Source organism: Acomys russatus, chromosome 5, assembly GCF_903995435.1.
Source record: "Acomys russatus chromosome 5, mAcoRus1.1, whole genome shotgun sequence".
In the NCBI taxonomy this organism is placed as follows: domain Eukaryota; kingdom Metazoa; phylum Chordata; class Mammalia; order Rodentia; family Muridae; genus Acomys; species Acomys russatus.
In genome coordinates, this window is record NC_067141.1 from 29,671,264 (window position 1) to 29,689,179 (window position 17,916).

At 40.9% G+C, this 17,916-nt stretch overlaps 2 protein-coding genes across 5 annotated transcripts in view; one reads left to right on the forward strand and one right to left on the reverse strand.

The window, feature by feature from the left end:
• Macrod1 (mono-ADP ribosylhydrolase 1) overlaps positions 1–17,916 on the forward strand; it is an 899,697-nt gene that overhangs the window by 403,576 nt on the left and 478,205 nt on the right. The gene's annotated exons all lie outside the window — the stretch shown is intronic.
• The window catches only part of Rtn3 (reticulon 3), a 58,708-nt gene that overhangs the window by 30,823 nt on the left and 9,969 nt on the right, over positions 1–17,916 (reverse strand). For 3 of the 4 annotated variants that reach the window (XM_051146028.1, XM_051146027.1, XM_051146029.1), the window contains exon 2: positions 11,260–11,316. The exons of the other annotated variant lie outside the window; for it this stretch is intronic. In XM_051146028.1, coding sequence (XP_051001985.1) covers positions 11,260–11,316 — 57 coding nt within the window. The remainder of the gene's footprint in view (positions 1–11,259; positions 11,317–17,916) is intronic. 4 annotated transcript variants of the gene reach the window in all.

Consider the following 17,916-nt stretch of genomic DNA (forward strand, 5'->3'; position numbering starts at 1 on the left):
AGGCAACAGATCTTTCCTGAGCCTGAAAAATGAGACTAAAAACACTCCATTTCCCACTTCAAGAAAGGGATACAACTGTCTGATATTCTTCCCCCCCCTTTTTTTATTATTAATTTATTCATATTACATCTCAGTTGTTAGCCCATCCCTTGTAACCTCCCATTCCTCCCTCCCTCCCGCTTCCCCTCCTACTCCCCTCCCCTATGTCTGTGACTGAGGGGGACCTCCTCCCCCTGTATATGCTCATAGGGTATCGAGTCTCTTCTTGGTGACCTATTATCCTTCCTCTGAGTGCCACCAGGCGTCCCCATCCAAGGGACATGGTCAAATATGGGGCACCAGAGTTTGTGTGAAAGTCAAATCTCCTCCACTTAACGGTGGAGAATGTCCTGTCCATCAGCTAGTCTGGGTAGGGGTTCGAAGTTTACTGCCTATATTTTCCTTGGCTGGTGCCATAGTTTGAGGAGGACCCCAGGGCCCAGACCCACCTGTAGTTTTCCAAGACCCTCTGGATCCTTCTATTTCCTCGTTCTCCCAGGTTTCTCACACCTAAAGTCTCAATAGGATGTCTTCCCCTCTGACCCACTTTCCTGGTAGGTAAAGTTTTTCATGGGGACGTACCCCTTGGACTAGTGTCTCGATATAAGTGAGTATATACCATTTAACTCTTTTTGCTTCTGGGTGAACTCCCTCATTACGATAATTTCTAGTTCAATGCATTTGTCCACAAATTTCAGAAATTCCTTGTTTTTAATAGCTGAGTAGTATTCCATAGTGTAAATGTACCACAGTTTCTTTATCCATTCTTCTATTGAGGGACATGTAGGCTGTTTCCATGTTCTGGCTATTATGAATAAATTTGCCTGATATTCTAAGTGACCATTTTAGCCCAATAACAAGTTTAGCACAGTAAGAGTTGCCTTGAGCTTCACAGGGGGCCCTTGGACTTGGACTTCTAAACAGTGTCGGACCTGTTAAGGCTACAGGGATTATGGAGATGGATGAAGGCCTGCACCTGGCCAGGTGTGCAGTGCCGCAGTGATACATGTGGCTGTAAGCTGACAAGGATGGACTTGTGGTAGTTCATCTTGTCACTTTGGCAGAGTTTAAAATCTCCTTAATGATGTGTCTGTCAGAATGTTTCAGAGAGGGTAATAGAGGGGGTGAAGATCTGCCCTGGGTGTGGGTGGTATCACCCCATGCCTAGTGTAGGGGCTCAGACAGAATAACAAGAAAGGCAGCCAGCTGAGCACCAGCACCCTGTTCTCTGCTTCCTGACCTAGTGAACACTCTGAACTTGTAAGCCAAAAATGGCTCTTTCCTCCTTTAAAAAAATATACTGAATGGTATGAGTTGGTTTCTTTTGCTGACATTAGACAGAATTATTTTTAAAACAGGAGTGATCAGTCTTACTGATTACTAATTCTTCAGCAACCATCCATTTACTACAATATTCTCTTTCTAATCTAAGAGAAATGAACATAACTGTCCTATGAGAAGGCACTGGCTTTTTCACATACTGCTACATCTCTGGAGCTGTAACAAAGCAGACTTTAAAATATTTCTAAATAAATGAATCAAAGGCACAACTTGGTCATGTGAGGCATAACTAGGCTCAGGACAGCAATGCCTTGAGCATGAATGAATAATTAGGAGGACATAAAAGAAAAATTCCTTTGAGATTGTCTAGGCTCTTTTTTCTTCCAGTTATATCAGATAGAAGGAAGTTTATGACATCATGCAATTTATTGAAAATTAAAATAAAAATCAAGTATTTTAGCACATTAAATGAAATCACACTATTATAGATGTTTCCAAATGCCGAAGAGTTGTCTCATTAGCTGGGAGTGGTGGTGCATGCCTTTAAGGCCTAGCACTGAGTGGGGGGCTCAGGGCACCAGAGGTAGGAGGATCTCTGTTAGTCAGAAGCTAGCTTGGTCTACATAGTGAATTCTAGGGCAGCCAGAGCTATGTGGAGACTCTATCTTTAAAAAAAAAATAGAGTTGCCTTATTCTGGCACATCACTAAAATTTATGTCACAGAATCTGAGCTTTAGAACAGAAAAACTATAATCTAGGTAGTGGGAAACTTCATAAATGGAGGGTAAATCTAAGACACTCAGCATGAAAAGGGTATATAAATGAAGCCCAGCACCATGGGTGAAAATTCTGAAGCTTTTCCAACAGGAATGGAACTCTGAGGCAAGCAAACTGATCATACCCCACAAACAGAGCATAGCCCACACATTTTATAGACATGGAATTTCAGACGATTCAGAAGACCTATTGCAGATGAAAGTGTCAGCACAGTAAATTATTTCTTGCAGATGAGAGTGTCAGCACAGTAAATTATTTCTATCACATGCCAGACACCGTTTCTGAAAGTGGATTTAATGCACTAATTGAAACAGAAAAACCCTGTTCTTTATGGAGCTAACAGAATCAAGGAGACCGAAATAACAAAGTCAATTAACAAATAAAATAATGGTACTGGTTATATTCCATGAAAAGAAAAAGACACCACAATAGAAAGAAATGATGGTCATAAATTGCATATATCACTAGAATGGCAATGAGAACACTGCTCTGGCAGGACATGAACTTACCAGTTTCCTATGCCCTACTTTTTTCCTGTTTCCCTCAACTCTGAGCACTGCAAGTTAGGAACTGGGTACAGAACAATCTAAGAAAAGCTGTGAGGTTAGGCTGTAAGTCTGTGAGGTTAGGCTAGAAGTCTTGTTGTCAGAATGCTATGGGTTTCCTTATGAACACCATGCTTGCCTGACAGGCTACAAATATTTTATCAAATATATATCGGGGTTTTTTTTTTTTTTTTTTTGAGACAAAGTCTTTGTGTTCCAGGCTGGTCTCAAACTGAAGTTGCTCAGGATGTTACTGAACTCCTGATGCTCCTGCCTACACTTCCCCAAGTGCTGAATTACAGGAGTTCACTACACTTCCAGTTTGTAGAATACTATGAATTGAATGCAAGGGCTTCATATATAACAGGTAATGACTCAATCAACTGAGCTACAGCCGCAGCTCCTTATTAACACACACACACACTTCCTAATAATAATTTCCTAACTCACTATCTGAGGTAGCCAGTGTTTGTGGTATAAGCAGAATAATGCCTTATTCATTCTTTGGTGAGCATGAGATATAGATGCTAGCTCTCATTACTGTCAGACTTTCCCACATGCAGCCAAAGAAGGAAACATCTTTATTTGTGTTTAATTTTAATGATCTCCACTAGAATTTTGGCAAATGAAAAGAAATTCCACGTAACCGTAACCCTAACAACCTTGGGCAGAGCTGGTGTGTACTAACACAATGAAAAAAAACTTGGGACAGAGGTAAAAGGTTCGTAGTGCGATATCACTGTGCAGGACACAACAGGCCTCGTACAACAGTTCTAAACAAGAATCTCCTCTGAGTAGACAGCATGACACTTAATAGCCATTAGTGTTACACAAACCGGCACCTTCTAACACAGCAGAAAACTCCAGAAACCCTGACAGTTGTTACCAATTAAAATAATACTCGCTTCAGTTTTCAAACACACAGCCCATGGCGTCTCACGCCTTTGACCCCAGCACCCAAGAGGCAGAGGAGGCAGATCTCTTTGAATTCCAGGATAGCCAGGACTACCTTGTTTCAAAAACAAAATAAACTATAGATACAAACACATACTTTGCAATGTTTCACATACACTTATATCTGTGATCCATCCCACACTTGGGAGGGGTAAGATTAGGAGCTTGAGGTCAGCTTGTGTTATAAGACAGACACTTTGTCTCAAAACAAACAACAATAACAAAACCACAAAAGTACTACCATGACTACCAACAACAACAATAAAAAGTTTTTAAAAGGAGGCTGGAAAGATGGCTCTGGGGCTAACAGCAATTTGTTGTTTATAGCGCCCTCATGGTGGCCATCTAATATTCTAATTTCAAGAGATTAATTCAATGCCCCTTTCTGTCCTTTTTGGGCATCAGGCATATATACAAGCAAAACACACACATTAAAATAAGAATTGGGCATGGTGGCAGATACCTTTAATCCCAGTACTAGAGAAGCAGAGGTAGAGGGATCTCTGTGAGTTCAAGACCAGCCTGGTCTACATAATGAATTCCAGGCAAGCTAGGGCGACATAATGAGACTGTCTCAAATAAAAAATATGTATTTTTAAAAACTCATTGCCAGAGCCGGGCGTGGTGGTGCACGCCTTTAATCCCAGCACTCGGGAGGCAGAGGCAGGCGGATCGCTGTGAGTTCGAGGCCAGCCTGGTCTACAAAGTGAGTCCAGGATGGCCAAGGCTACACAGAGAAACTCTGTCTCGAAAAACCAAAAACCAAAAACAAAACAAAACAAAAAAACAAAACAAAACAAAAAAAAAAACCTCATTGCCAGTAACTGGGCCCGGAGGTGCACATCTGTAATCCCAGTACTCAGGGAGGCAGAGGCAGGCGGATCTCTGTGAGTTTGAGGACAGCCTAGTCTACAATGTGAGTCTAGGCTACACAGAAGAATCCTGTCACAAAAAACCAAACCAAAACAAATCATTCATTGCAAGCAGTTTCTAAATTAGTTTTTTCTAACAATGGGCTTCGATATCCACATTCATTTTAAGGTTTTTCTATGTAGCCCTGAAATTCACTCTGTAGACCAAGTTGCTTCTAACTCCTGAGTGCTGGGATTAAGGCGTGTGCCACCACTGCCTGGCTACAGAAACTTTAAAAAAAAAATTTTTTTTTTTCTTTAAAACCTCCTTTGAGACAGGATCTCTTATTCTATATAACTCTAGCTAGCCTGGAACTTACTATGTAGGTAAGACTTGTCTTTGCCTCCCGAGTGCTAGGTATTTTTGAAGCTGTATCTTTCGTTCACTAACTCAGAATCTCGAAGGACAGAGCTCAAGGTCTGTCCTCCAGTCCCTCTGGCACATCCAGTTCAGCACAGCTGACAAACTGTTGGGAGGCAGAATGACCAGAGCTGAACTTCAGAGCTCCAGTCCTGTAAGTCACATGTGGTAGCCACTCTGCACAGCTGAAGAAGAGTAGGGGTGGGTCTTCTCTGTCTACAGTACATCCATAGAGCTGGGGTGGGGCTCTGGCTCCTACTCCCACAATCACACACAAAACTAAACCAAACCATGGCTGGAGAGATGGTATTGACTGCTCTTTCAGAGGACACAAGTTCAATTCAGCACCCCCATGGAAGCTCCTGTCTTTAACTCCCTGTTGCAGGGGACTCAACATCCTCATTCAGACATACATGCAGAGAAAACACCAATATACATAAATTTTAAAATAATAAAAAAAAAAGATTTATTTATTTATCACCTGCATGCCAGAAGATCTCATTATAAATGGTTATGAGCCATCATGTGGCTGCTCGGAATTGAACTCAGGACCTTTGGAAGAGCAGACTGGGCTCTTAACCTGTGAGCCATCTCTCTAGCCCATAAAAAATAACTTTAACAAATAATTAAAAAAAAACAAACAAACTAAACCAAATCAGGCCAATTCTAAGCTCCCCCCCCCCCCCCAAGACAGGGCTTCTCTGTGTAGCCTTGACTGTCCTAGACTCACTTTGTAGACCAGGCTGGCCTCAAACTCACAGCAATCTGCCTACCTCTGCCTCCCAGTGCTGGGATTAAAGACATGTACCACCATGCCCAGCTGCCTAAGCCTATTTTTAAAAATACAGTAACACTAAATTTGAATGAAATAAGGAAAAGCTCAACTTGATTAGAAAATCTGATGTGGGAATTGACTGAAAAGAGTTTTCTAGAATTAGAATATTTTATGAGATAGAGATTAAACAGTGGCATAATTAAAAAAAAAAACTTCAAGTGAATACAACATATACACCAAATGAATATATTTGAATTGTAAAATCCCTTATAGCTTACCCTACTCTTCAAAATGTCTTCTCTACATTTTTCCCCTCAAACTGTTTCTTCAAAAGAGTAAAAGTTTAGTACCTCTCTCTGCAAATATTCCTACCGTAATCACTGAAAATGTGATCGAAATCCAAGATGCATGTTAGCTTGACTATTAAGAGTTCTTCCTAAAAAGAATGAATAGCTTAGACTAATGTTATGATTACCACTTAGTTGCCCTCTTACTTAGGAATTCTATTGTTTCAGTTAAAGGGACACTCTCAACATGGAAAACTACATATATTAGCAAAGGGGTACCAGCCTATAGAAGCCACTAAGTCATTCTTTCACACAAATAGTATGTATACTGACACAAAGGAAGCTTAGAATATTCAGGTGCAGGTTTTCTCTACACTTGAATTTTCTTATGTTCACAGAACAAGAAGGCAAGACACATTACCGTGCATATCAGTACCAGCAACTTTCAGCCACAGCATCCAAATAGGAAGTTAGCCAGCAGACAACTTTGCAGCCAAGCAAGGTCCTAAACAAAAAGTCTCTTTGTACAAAAGAAAAATGTTTTGCTTTAAAAAAAAATTTTTTTAAGAAAAAGGCTGTAACTGGCAAAATGTTTTTCTCAATGCTTGCCCCGAAGTCCAGTGTTGTAACTTCCTATCCAGATGCCCACTGCATCAGCCACACTGCGCACAGATGCCCATGATGCAGCTCCACTTCCAAACCTCAAGTGTGGATGCTGCCTCTCTTTCCATCTACTTAAAAAAAAAGTTTTCTAGGGAAAATCAAAATATTTTCCAGACTCCACTCTCTTCAATGCTGAAACTAAATGTCAATTTGATTTTGTGTTTAATGGAAGGCTTCTTCCCCCACCATGATAGCAAAGTATATCACTAATAACAAGAATATAGTCAAAGTTCTACCTCCTTTGCTCTCATAGTTTTAATATCAACTTCAATATTACATCCTTTAAAATGTTTCTTTTTGTTTGTTTTTAATATATTTTATTAATTTATTCATGTTACATCTCAATTGTTATCCTATCCCTTATATCCTCCCATTCCTCCCTCCCTCCCATTTTCCCCTTACTCCCCTCCCCTACGACTGTAAAATGTTTCTAAATCCTAAATGAAATTACTTATGTGATCATCTGTATCACTGGTACAGCAGTTGCAAGTAGGGACTTTGGAGTCTTTGGTCTGTGTGTGACCATTCTAAAGCCAGGTTGTTCCACTTGAGCTAGTGCCTAATTAATGATTTGCATCATGTTCGAGCATGGTAAAAGCCCCCTAACAATTACCCACATACAGTATGTCTGCATGTGTTTTACATAGGAAGACACCACTAAAATTCACTCCTCAATTCTGAAATGCTGTGATCTACTTGATGGAAAAAGGACCCCAGAGGCAGAAGATTGCAAGGGTCTACTCCAGAGCGCAAGTTAATTCAGGATTCCATTGGAATATTAACTATACATATATTTATTAAAAAGCTTGACTTCTTAGCTTATGTAACATGTCTGTCATAAAAGTTAATAAATATAATTTATTTTGGAAAAATATGACTATTACTCAATCCAAATTAATGACATCTCTCTCTTTTTTTTTTACTTTCTAATATATGCACCTCCCTGAAACCTAATCATGGTAAACAGATAATCTATATTTCAGTATTAAAAATATAAAAGCAACATTCAGAAGGGCCTCTGTGAGATAGGACTGCTTCTAGTTCTGGGAGTTTTAATTGTAAATCAAATATACCAAAAGTCTTATTTTTAAAGGCAGAACAGAAGCTTCCAGTATCAGCTACCCTAGAGAAAAACTGATCGTCTGGCACCTGTCTTTTCACACAATGAACAGACTGACTTCCAGACTAGCAGAGCTCCCATTAACTGACTTTCAAATGCTGGTTTGTTGTTTGCAAGGTAAGTGCTACTAAAGAGACTGGGTTGAAACCGCCAGGGACACAGTGTCATTAACTGCCTTCACAGCAAGGAGTCAAAATTAAATGCTCTGGCAAGCAGAAAGCAAGAACAACGAACATGTTCTTATGAAGACTAGAGTGTACTGTAACACTAAAGCTACTGGAGAGGTTTCGACCCCTTTGTGCACTGAGGTGCTTGTGTGCTGTTTGCAAGCAGGGGCTAAGATAACTTCATCAGTATGACACTGTGCTCCTAACACTATAGGGACTGCTAAGGGTTATATAGCTCACTACCTCGGACATCAACTATTCCCTTTCTGTATAAAAAGTGACTCCAGTGTGGAATGTATATTTCAAAATCTGAAATATTAGCCAGGCAGTGGTGGAGCACCCCTTTAATCCCAGCACTGGGAAGGGAGAGGCAGGCAGATCTCTGAGTGTGAGGCCAGCCTGGTCTACATAGTAAGTCCAGGACAGCCAGGGCCACACACAGAGAAACCCTGTCTCGGAAAACAAAAAACAAAAAACCTGAAATATTTGCAATGAAAGAAAAAGTTATTTGCTTTAGTTATAATATGGTATTTTTCTTCCAGAGATGAATAAATTCAATACTTATTTGTTTAAATTATCAACTAAGATGGGGGGGGGGAGCTTAAAAATATCCCTCTGTAGATTTAAAAGGTCAGAAACAAAATAACTACTTTATATATTTGAATTACTTGTGAGTCCACAAAGTTTCTATCTTTGTAAGTGAACATGTAAGATTACTGGCTCATAAGGTAACAGAATTATGGTTCTGCTATTTTATTATCTTAAAATCATATAATCAAGGATACTATGAAGGAGTTAGGGGTGCTAATGTTATCAGTCTGAATGAAACCATTTCATACGGTTTTTAGTCTTTCTTTTTAAAATTGTAAAAATATTTCTAATTATTTTATGGGCATGAGTGTTTTACATTTATATATGTAAGTGCACTTCATGGCTGTGGGAACAGAAGTTGTCACTGGATCCCCTCAAACTGGACTTATAGTTAGAAGCTAGCACATGGGAGCTGGGCACTGAACCCTGGTCCTCTACAAGACTGACTTCCAGCTAGTTCTCTTAAGCATGGATCCATCTCTCTTTAGAGTTTAATTTTTGCAGTACTGGGTATCTAACTCAGGGCCTCAGGTACACTAGTCAAGTTCCCTACGTTGAGTAAGGTCAGAGTCTTCTTATGAATCCAGCATCCAAGCTGCAGAAAGTCTCAACTAGAACAGCTAACATTTTACATACAACTTTGGAGATCTATCTAGTGACGTCAATCACCTCCCACCCCCAGCACCCAGGTGATGCTGGGGCTGAACTCAGGGATTTGTGCATGGAGGGCCCGTGTTCTATCACTGAGCTGTAACAGTCTTCTCATTTTATCTTTAGAAAGTAAGAGTTTCCCGACTGAGCTGTATTTGGATTTAGTACCCAGTACAAATGGAGTGAACTTTATAATAACATTAATCAACAAAGCATCAGCATATTTTCAAATTCTTGGGAGAGCTGCCACACTTAGGATACCTTCCCCACTGCTTAACAATTTTTTTTTTGTTGTTGTTGTTGTTCGTTTGCTTTGTGACTGGGTGGGTCTTGCTGTACAATACTGGTTGGCTTGAAACTCACAGGTATCCTCCTGTCTCTGCCTTTAGAGTGCTAGGATTATAGGTGTGAACTGCCACATTGGATTTTATTTTATTTTATTTATTTACTTATTTTGGTTTTTCGAGACAGGGTTTCTCTGTGTAGCCTTGGCTATCCTGGACTCGCTTTGTAGACTAGGCTGGCCTTGAACTCACAACAACCCACCTGCCTGTGCCTCCCGAGTGCTGGGATTAAAGGCGTGTGCCACCATGCTTATTTTATTTTATTTTTTAATTTGCAGCTTAATCTCTAGGGTAAGGAGCCTTAACTGTTACAAGTCAATCAACTGTTCAATATGTCTAAGCATTTGAAAGCAGCCTAGCAGTTGGGATAAATTTCAGGTAGATTTACATTAAATTCCTGTAGCTAGGCTGTTATTTTATAGGTCACTGGAAGCATACTTTCATACTGCTTTCTAAAGCCCCTCACACCAGCTACATAAGTTCAAATTAATAGGTTAAGTGCATGCTAGAATTGAGAAGCCCCGAACCCTACATGCAAGCTTTTAATCATTTATTTTATTTTTTTATTTTTTATTTTTTTGAGACAGGGTCTCTCTGTGTTAGCCTTGGCTGTCCTGGACTCACTTTGTAGACCAGGCTGGCCTCGAACTCACAGAGATCCGCCTGCCTCTGCCTCCCGGGTGCTGGGATTAAAGGTGTGCACCACCACGCCCAGCGCTTTTAATATTTAAAAATTTTTATTTTCAATTGTGTGTGGGGGTGGGGGATTGAGTATGTACATATATAGAATTCGGTGCCTGTGGAGGCCTGAAGGGGGCACTGATCCCTGAAGCTAGAAATACAGTAAGTACCCAGCATAAACTTAGGGCCTCTGGAAAAGCAACAAGAGCTCTTTTATTTATTTAATTTTATTTGCATTGGTGTTTTGCCTGCATGTGTGTCTGTGTGAGGGTGTCAGATCTTGGAGTTACAGACAGTTGTGAGCTGTTGTGGTTGCTGGGAATTGAACCTGGGTCCTCTGGAAGAGCAGTCAGTGCTCTTAACAGCTGAGCTATCATTCCCAATGTAACACACTTTTAACAGTGTGTGTGGGCGCGAGAGATTAGAGGACAACCTGTGGGAGTTGACCCCCCCCCCACGCGGTCCTGAGGACTGAGCTAGGGTGACTAGGCCAGGTGGCAGGTACTATAACCTGCAGAGGCATCTCACGGGCCCGAGTTGTTTTTTTTTTTTTTTTTAATTTATGTACAAGTGTTTTGTGTGCATATATGGTCCATGCCAGAAGAGGACATCAGATTCCCTTATAGATGGTTGTGACTACCATGTGGTTGCTGGGAATTGAACTCAGGACCTCTGGAAGAGCAGACAATGCTCTTAACCATTGAGTCATCTCTCCAGCTCCAGTTTTTAATTTTCTTTTTTTGTTTTTTGAGATAGGGTTTCTCTGTGTAGCCTTGGCTGTCCTTGAACTCAGAGATCTGTCTGCCCCTGCCTCCCAAGTGCTTGGATTAAAGGCATGAGCCGCCACCACCCAGTCTCCAGTTTTTAATTTTTAAGTAATAGTCAAGCTACATCTAAAGCTTATGCTGTGTAAATGGTTCACTCAGCCTCACTCAAGTATATTAATTTTCACAGGGACCTACTGGCAACTTAAGTAGAAAAAGGATGGTCTAGTAATTAGTTTCCATTTTAAGAGATGTGGGGACAATAAAGATTTCCACCTCATCCTCAGTTACAGCCTCTTTCTTAACATTCTTCTTTCTATTAATGTGCAAAAAAAGTTACAGACTTGCCTTGTGAGGTCGAAAATATAGATACAGGCTGAGAGGAAGAGGAAGAAACAAAGGAATCTGAAAGAAAATATACAGAATGAAAATTTGACAACCCCACACAGGAATCTTAACTTTAACGTTGTTTTTCTGGAGGGTCAAACGTCATTTTCACTGGGCTTATTAGCCAAGGGAAGACACGAACTTTATTCCGATGACTGTTTTCACTCACCTGCTAGTGACACCTCACTCTACTTCCAGGATGCACTTCTGGAAGTTCACCAAGTCAGTCTCTTCTAGACAAACACCATCTCCTTGAGGAGGAAAGAGGAAGCCCTACCACTTCAAACAGCTACAACCTCAAGAGCACATGCTCTGTTGCTCTCTGGCAAAATGGTTTCTAAGTAATAACTGCCACTTGGTTTAAATCACTTCCAACTACATTTAGAAGCCTTAAATAACTAAAATAAGTACTTAATATATTTCACTGACAAAAGCTGACCCTCACTACTAAAAAAAAAAAAAAAAAAAAAAAAACCACAATTCACTAGTCAAATACGCTAAATGAGAAATCTTTCATCTTTGAAAATCACACTCCTTCACTCTGTCAACATATAAAAAAAATGTAACATACACATAACATCCACCTTTTATCTGTTCTACTAACATGTTCTTTGGGTAGTCAATGCTTCCAGGAATCCATCCTACAAAGTACATATATGTATATATATGTACATATATGTACAAGGACGGGTGTGTAAGGATTTCCAGTAAGGACACTGGTTTTAAGTACTAGAAATAATGTAGATGTCTCCCAACAGATGACTAGCTAAAAAACTTCTGAATAATTAACTTGGTGCTCTGGAAAAGAATAAAGCACAAGTAATGCCTTATGCAGTGGTGCCTACCAGCAGCCCAGCGGGCCAGGATGCTGAGGCAGAGAATTATTCCCCCCCATTTCTTCCTGGGGGGGGAAAAAAGTGAAGCTATATATACTGATATAGCCTGCATATTAAAATATTAAATATAAAAATATATTCACTGTGTTCAGTGCAACAGAAGGGAGTGACAGAAGGGATTAAAAAATAAAAAGTTAGCTGGGCGTGGTGGTGCACGCCTTTAATCCCAGCACTCGGGAGGCAGAGGCAGGTGGATTGCTGTGAGTTCGAGGCCAGCCTGGTCTACAAAGTGAGTCCGGGACAGCCAAGGCTATACAGAGAGACACTGTCTCGAAAAACAAAACAAAACAAAAAAATAAATAAAATAAAAAAAATAAAAGTAAAAGTCTAGGGTGGCCTGGTGTGGTAGCACACACCTTTAACCCCAGCACTCGGGAGGCAGAGGCAGGTGGAAGGCTATGAGTTCGAGGCCAGCCTGGTCTACAAAGCGAGTCCAGAACAGCCAAGGCTACACAGAGAGGACCTGTCTCGGGGAGGGAGGGAGAGTCTAGGGTGAAGCCAGGTGTGGTGATCTACACCTTTAATCCCAGCACAGGACTGGGAGGCAGATGTAGGCAGATCTCTGTGTGAGTTCAAGACCAGCCTGGTCCACAAAGTGATTGCAGGACAGCCAGGGCTGTTACACAGAGAAACTCTGTTTTGAAAAACAAAAAAACAAAAACAAGTCTGGGGTGAAACCCAACTTGGTAATGAAAGCATGTAACCCCATCACTCAGGAACTAAATGCAGGAGGTCAGTTCACGACAGCCTGGTACACACCAGATTCCAGCACCTCTGCCTTTGCCTTTCACACACTCAGAGCCATGAATGGCAGCACACACCATTAATCCCAGAACTCAAGAAGCAGAGGCAAAGGCAGGCAGACCCTTGTGAGTTGAGGCCAGCCTGATCTATATAGAGTTCCAGAACAGCATTTTTTATACAGTGAGACCCTGTTACCAAAAAGAAAAGAGAAGAGAAGGAGGAGAAGTCGTTGCCTGGGACAGAAGGAAGATTTTGTTTTTTGGCACTTAAGAGAATATCATCTTTCAGAAAAGAAAAAAAATATATATAAAACACACACACATATACAGAGAGAGAGAGAGAGAGAGAGAGAGTGTGTATCTTGCTGGGTGGTGGCACATGCTTTTAATCTCTGCAGCCTGGAAGCAGATCCCAGCAACCTATGAATTTGAAGCCAGCATTGTTTACAAAGCAAGTTCCAGGACAGCCAGTTATATAGAGAAATCCTGTCTCAAAAAAAAAAAAAAAAAAAAGAAGTCTCCTGATAGCATAAAACCTGATAATCCAAGTTCAATATCCGAACTCACGATACAAAATAACTGACTTCCACTGATTCCCATATGCACACTGTGATGTACATACATATAAATACAGACATACACAAAAAACACTCCTCCCAAATGTCCTAAATACATAAAACATTATACATGAACTTCCCTTTTTTTCTTTCAATTATAAAAATGTTTTTACAAATTGAAATTATATTTAAAACTAGAAGATTGCTTTAAACAACTAAGCCATAGCAGTATCCATAAGTATTAATTAAAAAAATATTTTATAACATACAGAGCACATTAAAATCAAGGCAGAATTTGGTGAGGACCAGATAGTCACTCATGAATCTAAGACCAGAATTTTTACATTCACTTTTAGGTTGCTTTAAGATGAAACATCACATGCACTCTTAGACATAAAAATCATTGCCCCTCTTTTTGAATGGCTTATTTTAAGTTATTTGTCTCTACACATGGGCATGCAACATGAGTTCTGGTGCCTGCAGGGTCTAGAAGAGGGCACTGGATCCCTAGCACTGGAGTCCTAGGCAGTTGTGAGCCACCCAGTGTGGGTGCTGGGAACCAACTCTGCAAGGGCAGAAGGTACTCTTAAGCTCTAAGCCATCTCTCAAGGCTCTCCTCTTTTTTAGAGGAAGATGTTTACTATCTCTTGTTCAATATTTCCAGATGGGTTCGTTTCTTTATGCAATCACTGTCAACATTAAATCTACCAACTGATCAGTTTAACTCTAAAACAGCTAGGAGTGGTAGAACACAACTATAATCCCAGAATTCAGAAGGCTGAGGTAGGAGATTGTGGGTTTAAGGACAGTTTAGGCTACTTAATAAGACCCTGTCTCAAAGAATAAATAAACAAAAATAAATAAATCTGGTAAACCTGGTTGTAGGAGGACCTCCTTTAAATAAGCCCCATGGGGGATGGGAGCCTATGAACCTGTCAGTTGTCTGCCTGTTCATTTCTATTATATGCCCCAACCCAGTGGAAAATTCCACCCTGCCAATTTGTATGCATAGCATCTGTTCTGATAGAGAACAGAGATAACCAACAGTTTGCAACAGTATTGCATGAGGTTTCTAACTTACAAAAGCACATTATATTCCTACTCAAATCTACCCTGCAGGTAAGTGAACTCTAGAATGGCCATCTTAATCCTCTAATCCTCGTGGAGTAACTTTCTGTAAAGTTCAATACAACAGCTAGTCTACTACAGCAAGAGACATCAGAGTAGTGTGAGAAGTTAGTGCTCAGGGACTGCCACTGGGGTAAATCAAGATCACTCCAGAAGAGATTTTACAGGGGCCAAGGGAGGGGGTGGGCCATGGGGCAGGGGCAGGCATTCTGGAGGGAAGGATCTGAGCAGATTCCAAGTGCCTTTAAATATCTAAATGATATATTTTGTACAGTGAAGAGTCACTGAAGGGTGTGACGCTATCATGTACGAGGCATTTTTTTGGAGGGTGGGGGGCTGTTTTGTTGGGAGACAGTCACACTATGCATCCTCTGAGAGTGCTGAGGTCACAACCATGTGTACTACATCCAATTTTCACCCATGGTTTTAAAAGAACTCAGATCTCCACTAAGTTGGAAAGTTCCTGCATAAAGTCAGACGTGATAGCACACATCTATAATCTCAGTAAAACAAACAAACCAACCAACCCTCAATATTTTGGCAAGGTAGAATTGAGACAACTTAGATTCTTCTGTTTGGATGCTAGAAATTAGAGAAAAACAGTCAAAGATAACTGAAGGAGTGGTAAGTGGTACACACCTGTAACAGTGTGGAAAACAAGACAGGAGGCTCACTGTTCAGGATGATATAGTTGGCCCTGTCTAGAAAGAGAAAACTGATGGAGCCAATGCCATCAGTGAACACAAGGAACAGCTTACATTGTCTCTTTTAAGGTTTAAGGCAGGATCTCATTTTGTAGCTCAGGTTAGCCTGGGACTTGGTGTTGTTTGGAAATCAGTATTTAATCAAGATAGATACAAACTGGTAATCCTCCTGTCTCAACCTCTCAAATGCTGGATAAAATTACAGGCATGTGCCATGACCACTAGCTTATATGGTGCAGGGGACTGAACACAAAGGCGGCTTTGCGCATCCTGGCCAAGCATTTTACCAACTGAGGTGCCTTCCTAGACCCAATGCCCTCTTTACCAGCCAAGAAGTCATGCAGGGTATCACGTTTTTCCATTATCACTCTTTTAACTTGAAGAAGATGACAGCTTCTCAGACTTTTCTGGCTTTATACTCTTAGGTGTGTGGTGTAGGTGTGTGTAAGCATGGAAGTTTGAGGTATGCAAACCTATATGCAAACATGTGGGGGTCAGAGGTAGACATGCGGTGTCTTCCTCTTTGTTCTCCACTATTTTTACTCCTCACTGAATCTAGAGTTTGCTACTTTGGCTAGGCTGGCTGGCCAATGAAATCGAGGAGCTTGTCTCCAAAGCTCCCTGCCCCCAATGCTGGGGTTACAGACATGTGCACCAGGCACAGCTTTTACATGACTGCTAGGGATCTGAACTCAGGTCCCTGTGCTTGTACCCACTGAGTCATCTCCTCAGCCCCTGATCTTGACACTTTTGAGGAATACCAACCAAGGTATTTTTTACAGAATTTCTTCCAACTTAGGTCTGACATTTTTTCTTCTGGTCAGACTAGAATGATGGACTGCCACTGAGATGAAGGGTAATCATAACCTTTGAAGGAACAGCACTAGTATAGTTTGCCAGTGGTGAGGAAAGTCTAGCTTAGGCTGCTTGCAAAGCTTCTTGAGGGCAGCTCTGTTCCCCATCCAAGTTGAATTAACAGGCATGTGCTAGGAGACTGGACAACTTGCAGGAGTCAGTTTTATTTCTACAAAATGGGTTCTAGGGACCCAACTTGGACATGGAACAGGCTTGGCAGTAAGTACCTTTACCTGCTAAACTAGCAGTTCTCAATCTGTGAGTTAAGATCCCTCTGGAGTGCCAATGACTCTTCCACAGGGTCACCTAAGACCATCAAAAAGTACAGATATTTACAACTCATGTATACGGTGTTTCACCTGTGCGCCAAAAGAGGGCACCAGATCTCATTATAGATGGTTGTGAGCCACCATGTGGTTGCTGGGAATTGAACTCGGGAATTTTGGATGAGCAGCCAGTGCTCTTAACCTCTGAGCCATCTCTCCAGCCCCTACAATTCATAACAGTAGCAGAATTACAGTTATAAAGTAGCAACAAAAATAATTTTATGGTTCGGGTCACCACAACCTGAGAAACTATTAAAAAGGGTCGCAGCATTAGGAAAGTTGAGAACCACTGTGTTAAGCCATCCAGGTTTTTCTTTTTTCTTTTCTTTTCTTTTTTTTTTTTTCCGAGACAGGGTTTCTCTGTGTAGCCCTGACTGTCCTGGACTCACTTTGTAGTCCAGGCTGGCCTCGAACTCACAGAGATCCGCCTGCCTCTGCCTCCCAAGTGCTGGGATTAAAGGCGTGTGCCACCACACCCGGCTCCATCCAGGTTTTTCTTAAACATTGTATTACTTTTCAGGTATGGTGGTCATTCCTTTAATCTTTTTGGGGGGGGGTATAATTATTTTTTATTTATTTTTATTTTCTTATTTATTAATTTTTTTATTAATTTATTCTTGTTACATCTCAATGTTTATCCCATCCCTTGCATCCTCCCATTCTTCCTCCCTCCCATTTTCCCCTTATTCCCCTCCACTATAACTGTTCCTGAGGGGGATTACCTCCCCGTTTGTTTTTTTTGTTTTTGGGGTTTTTTTTTTTTTGCTTTTTTGAGACAGGGTATCTCTGTGTAGCCTTGGCTGTCCTAGACTCGCTTTGTAGAGCAGGCTGGCCTCAAACTCACAGCGATCCGCCTGCCTCTGCTTCCCAAGTGCACTAAAGGCGTGCACCCCCACTGCTTGGCCATTTCTTTAATCTTAATATTTAGGAGGCAGAGAAAAATGGAACTCTGAGTTTGAGGACAGCCTGGTCTTCAAAGAGTTTCAGGAAAGACTTTTTTTCAAAAAACAAAACAAAAAAAAACAACACCCCCAATGTGTGTGTGTGTGTGTGTGTGTGTGTGTGTGTGTGTATATGAACTTTTACTTATTTATGTGTTTATGTATGGAGGTTGGTGTGTGCCAGGCACCTAAGTCAGTTCTTTCCTTCTACTATGTGGGTCCCAAGTATGGAACTCAGATTATCAGGCTTTGTGGCAAGCACCTTAACTGATCCACTTTGCCACCCCTAAACTATCAGGTTGACCTCTTTACTTTATTTAGCTATAGCTAACATTAACTATTATATTTTCTGTTTGCTTGCTTGGTTGGGTGACTGGACCATTTATAGCTGCTTCAAATCCTAACTAGAAGTGGTATATATGCTTGTGTGAAAGAAACTGAACCTTAAATTCCTTGATTCTAGCCAGT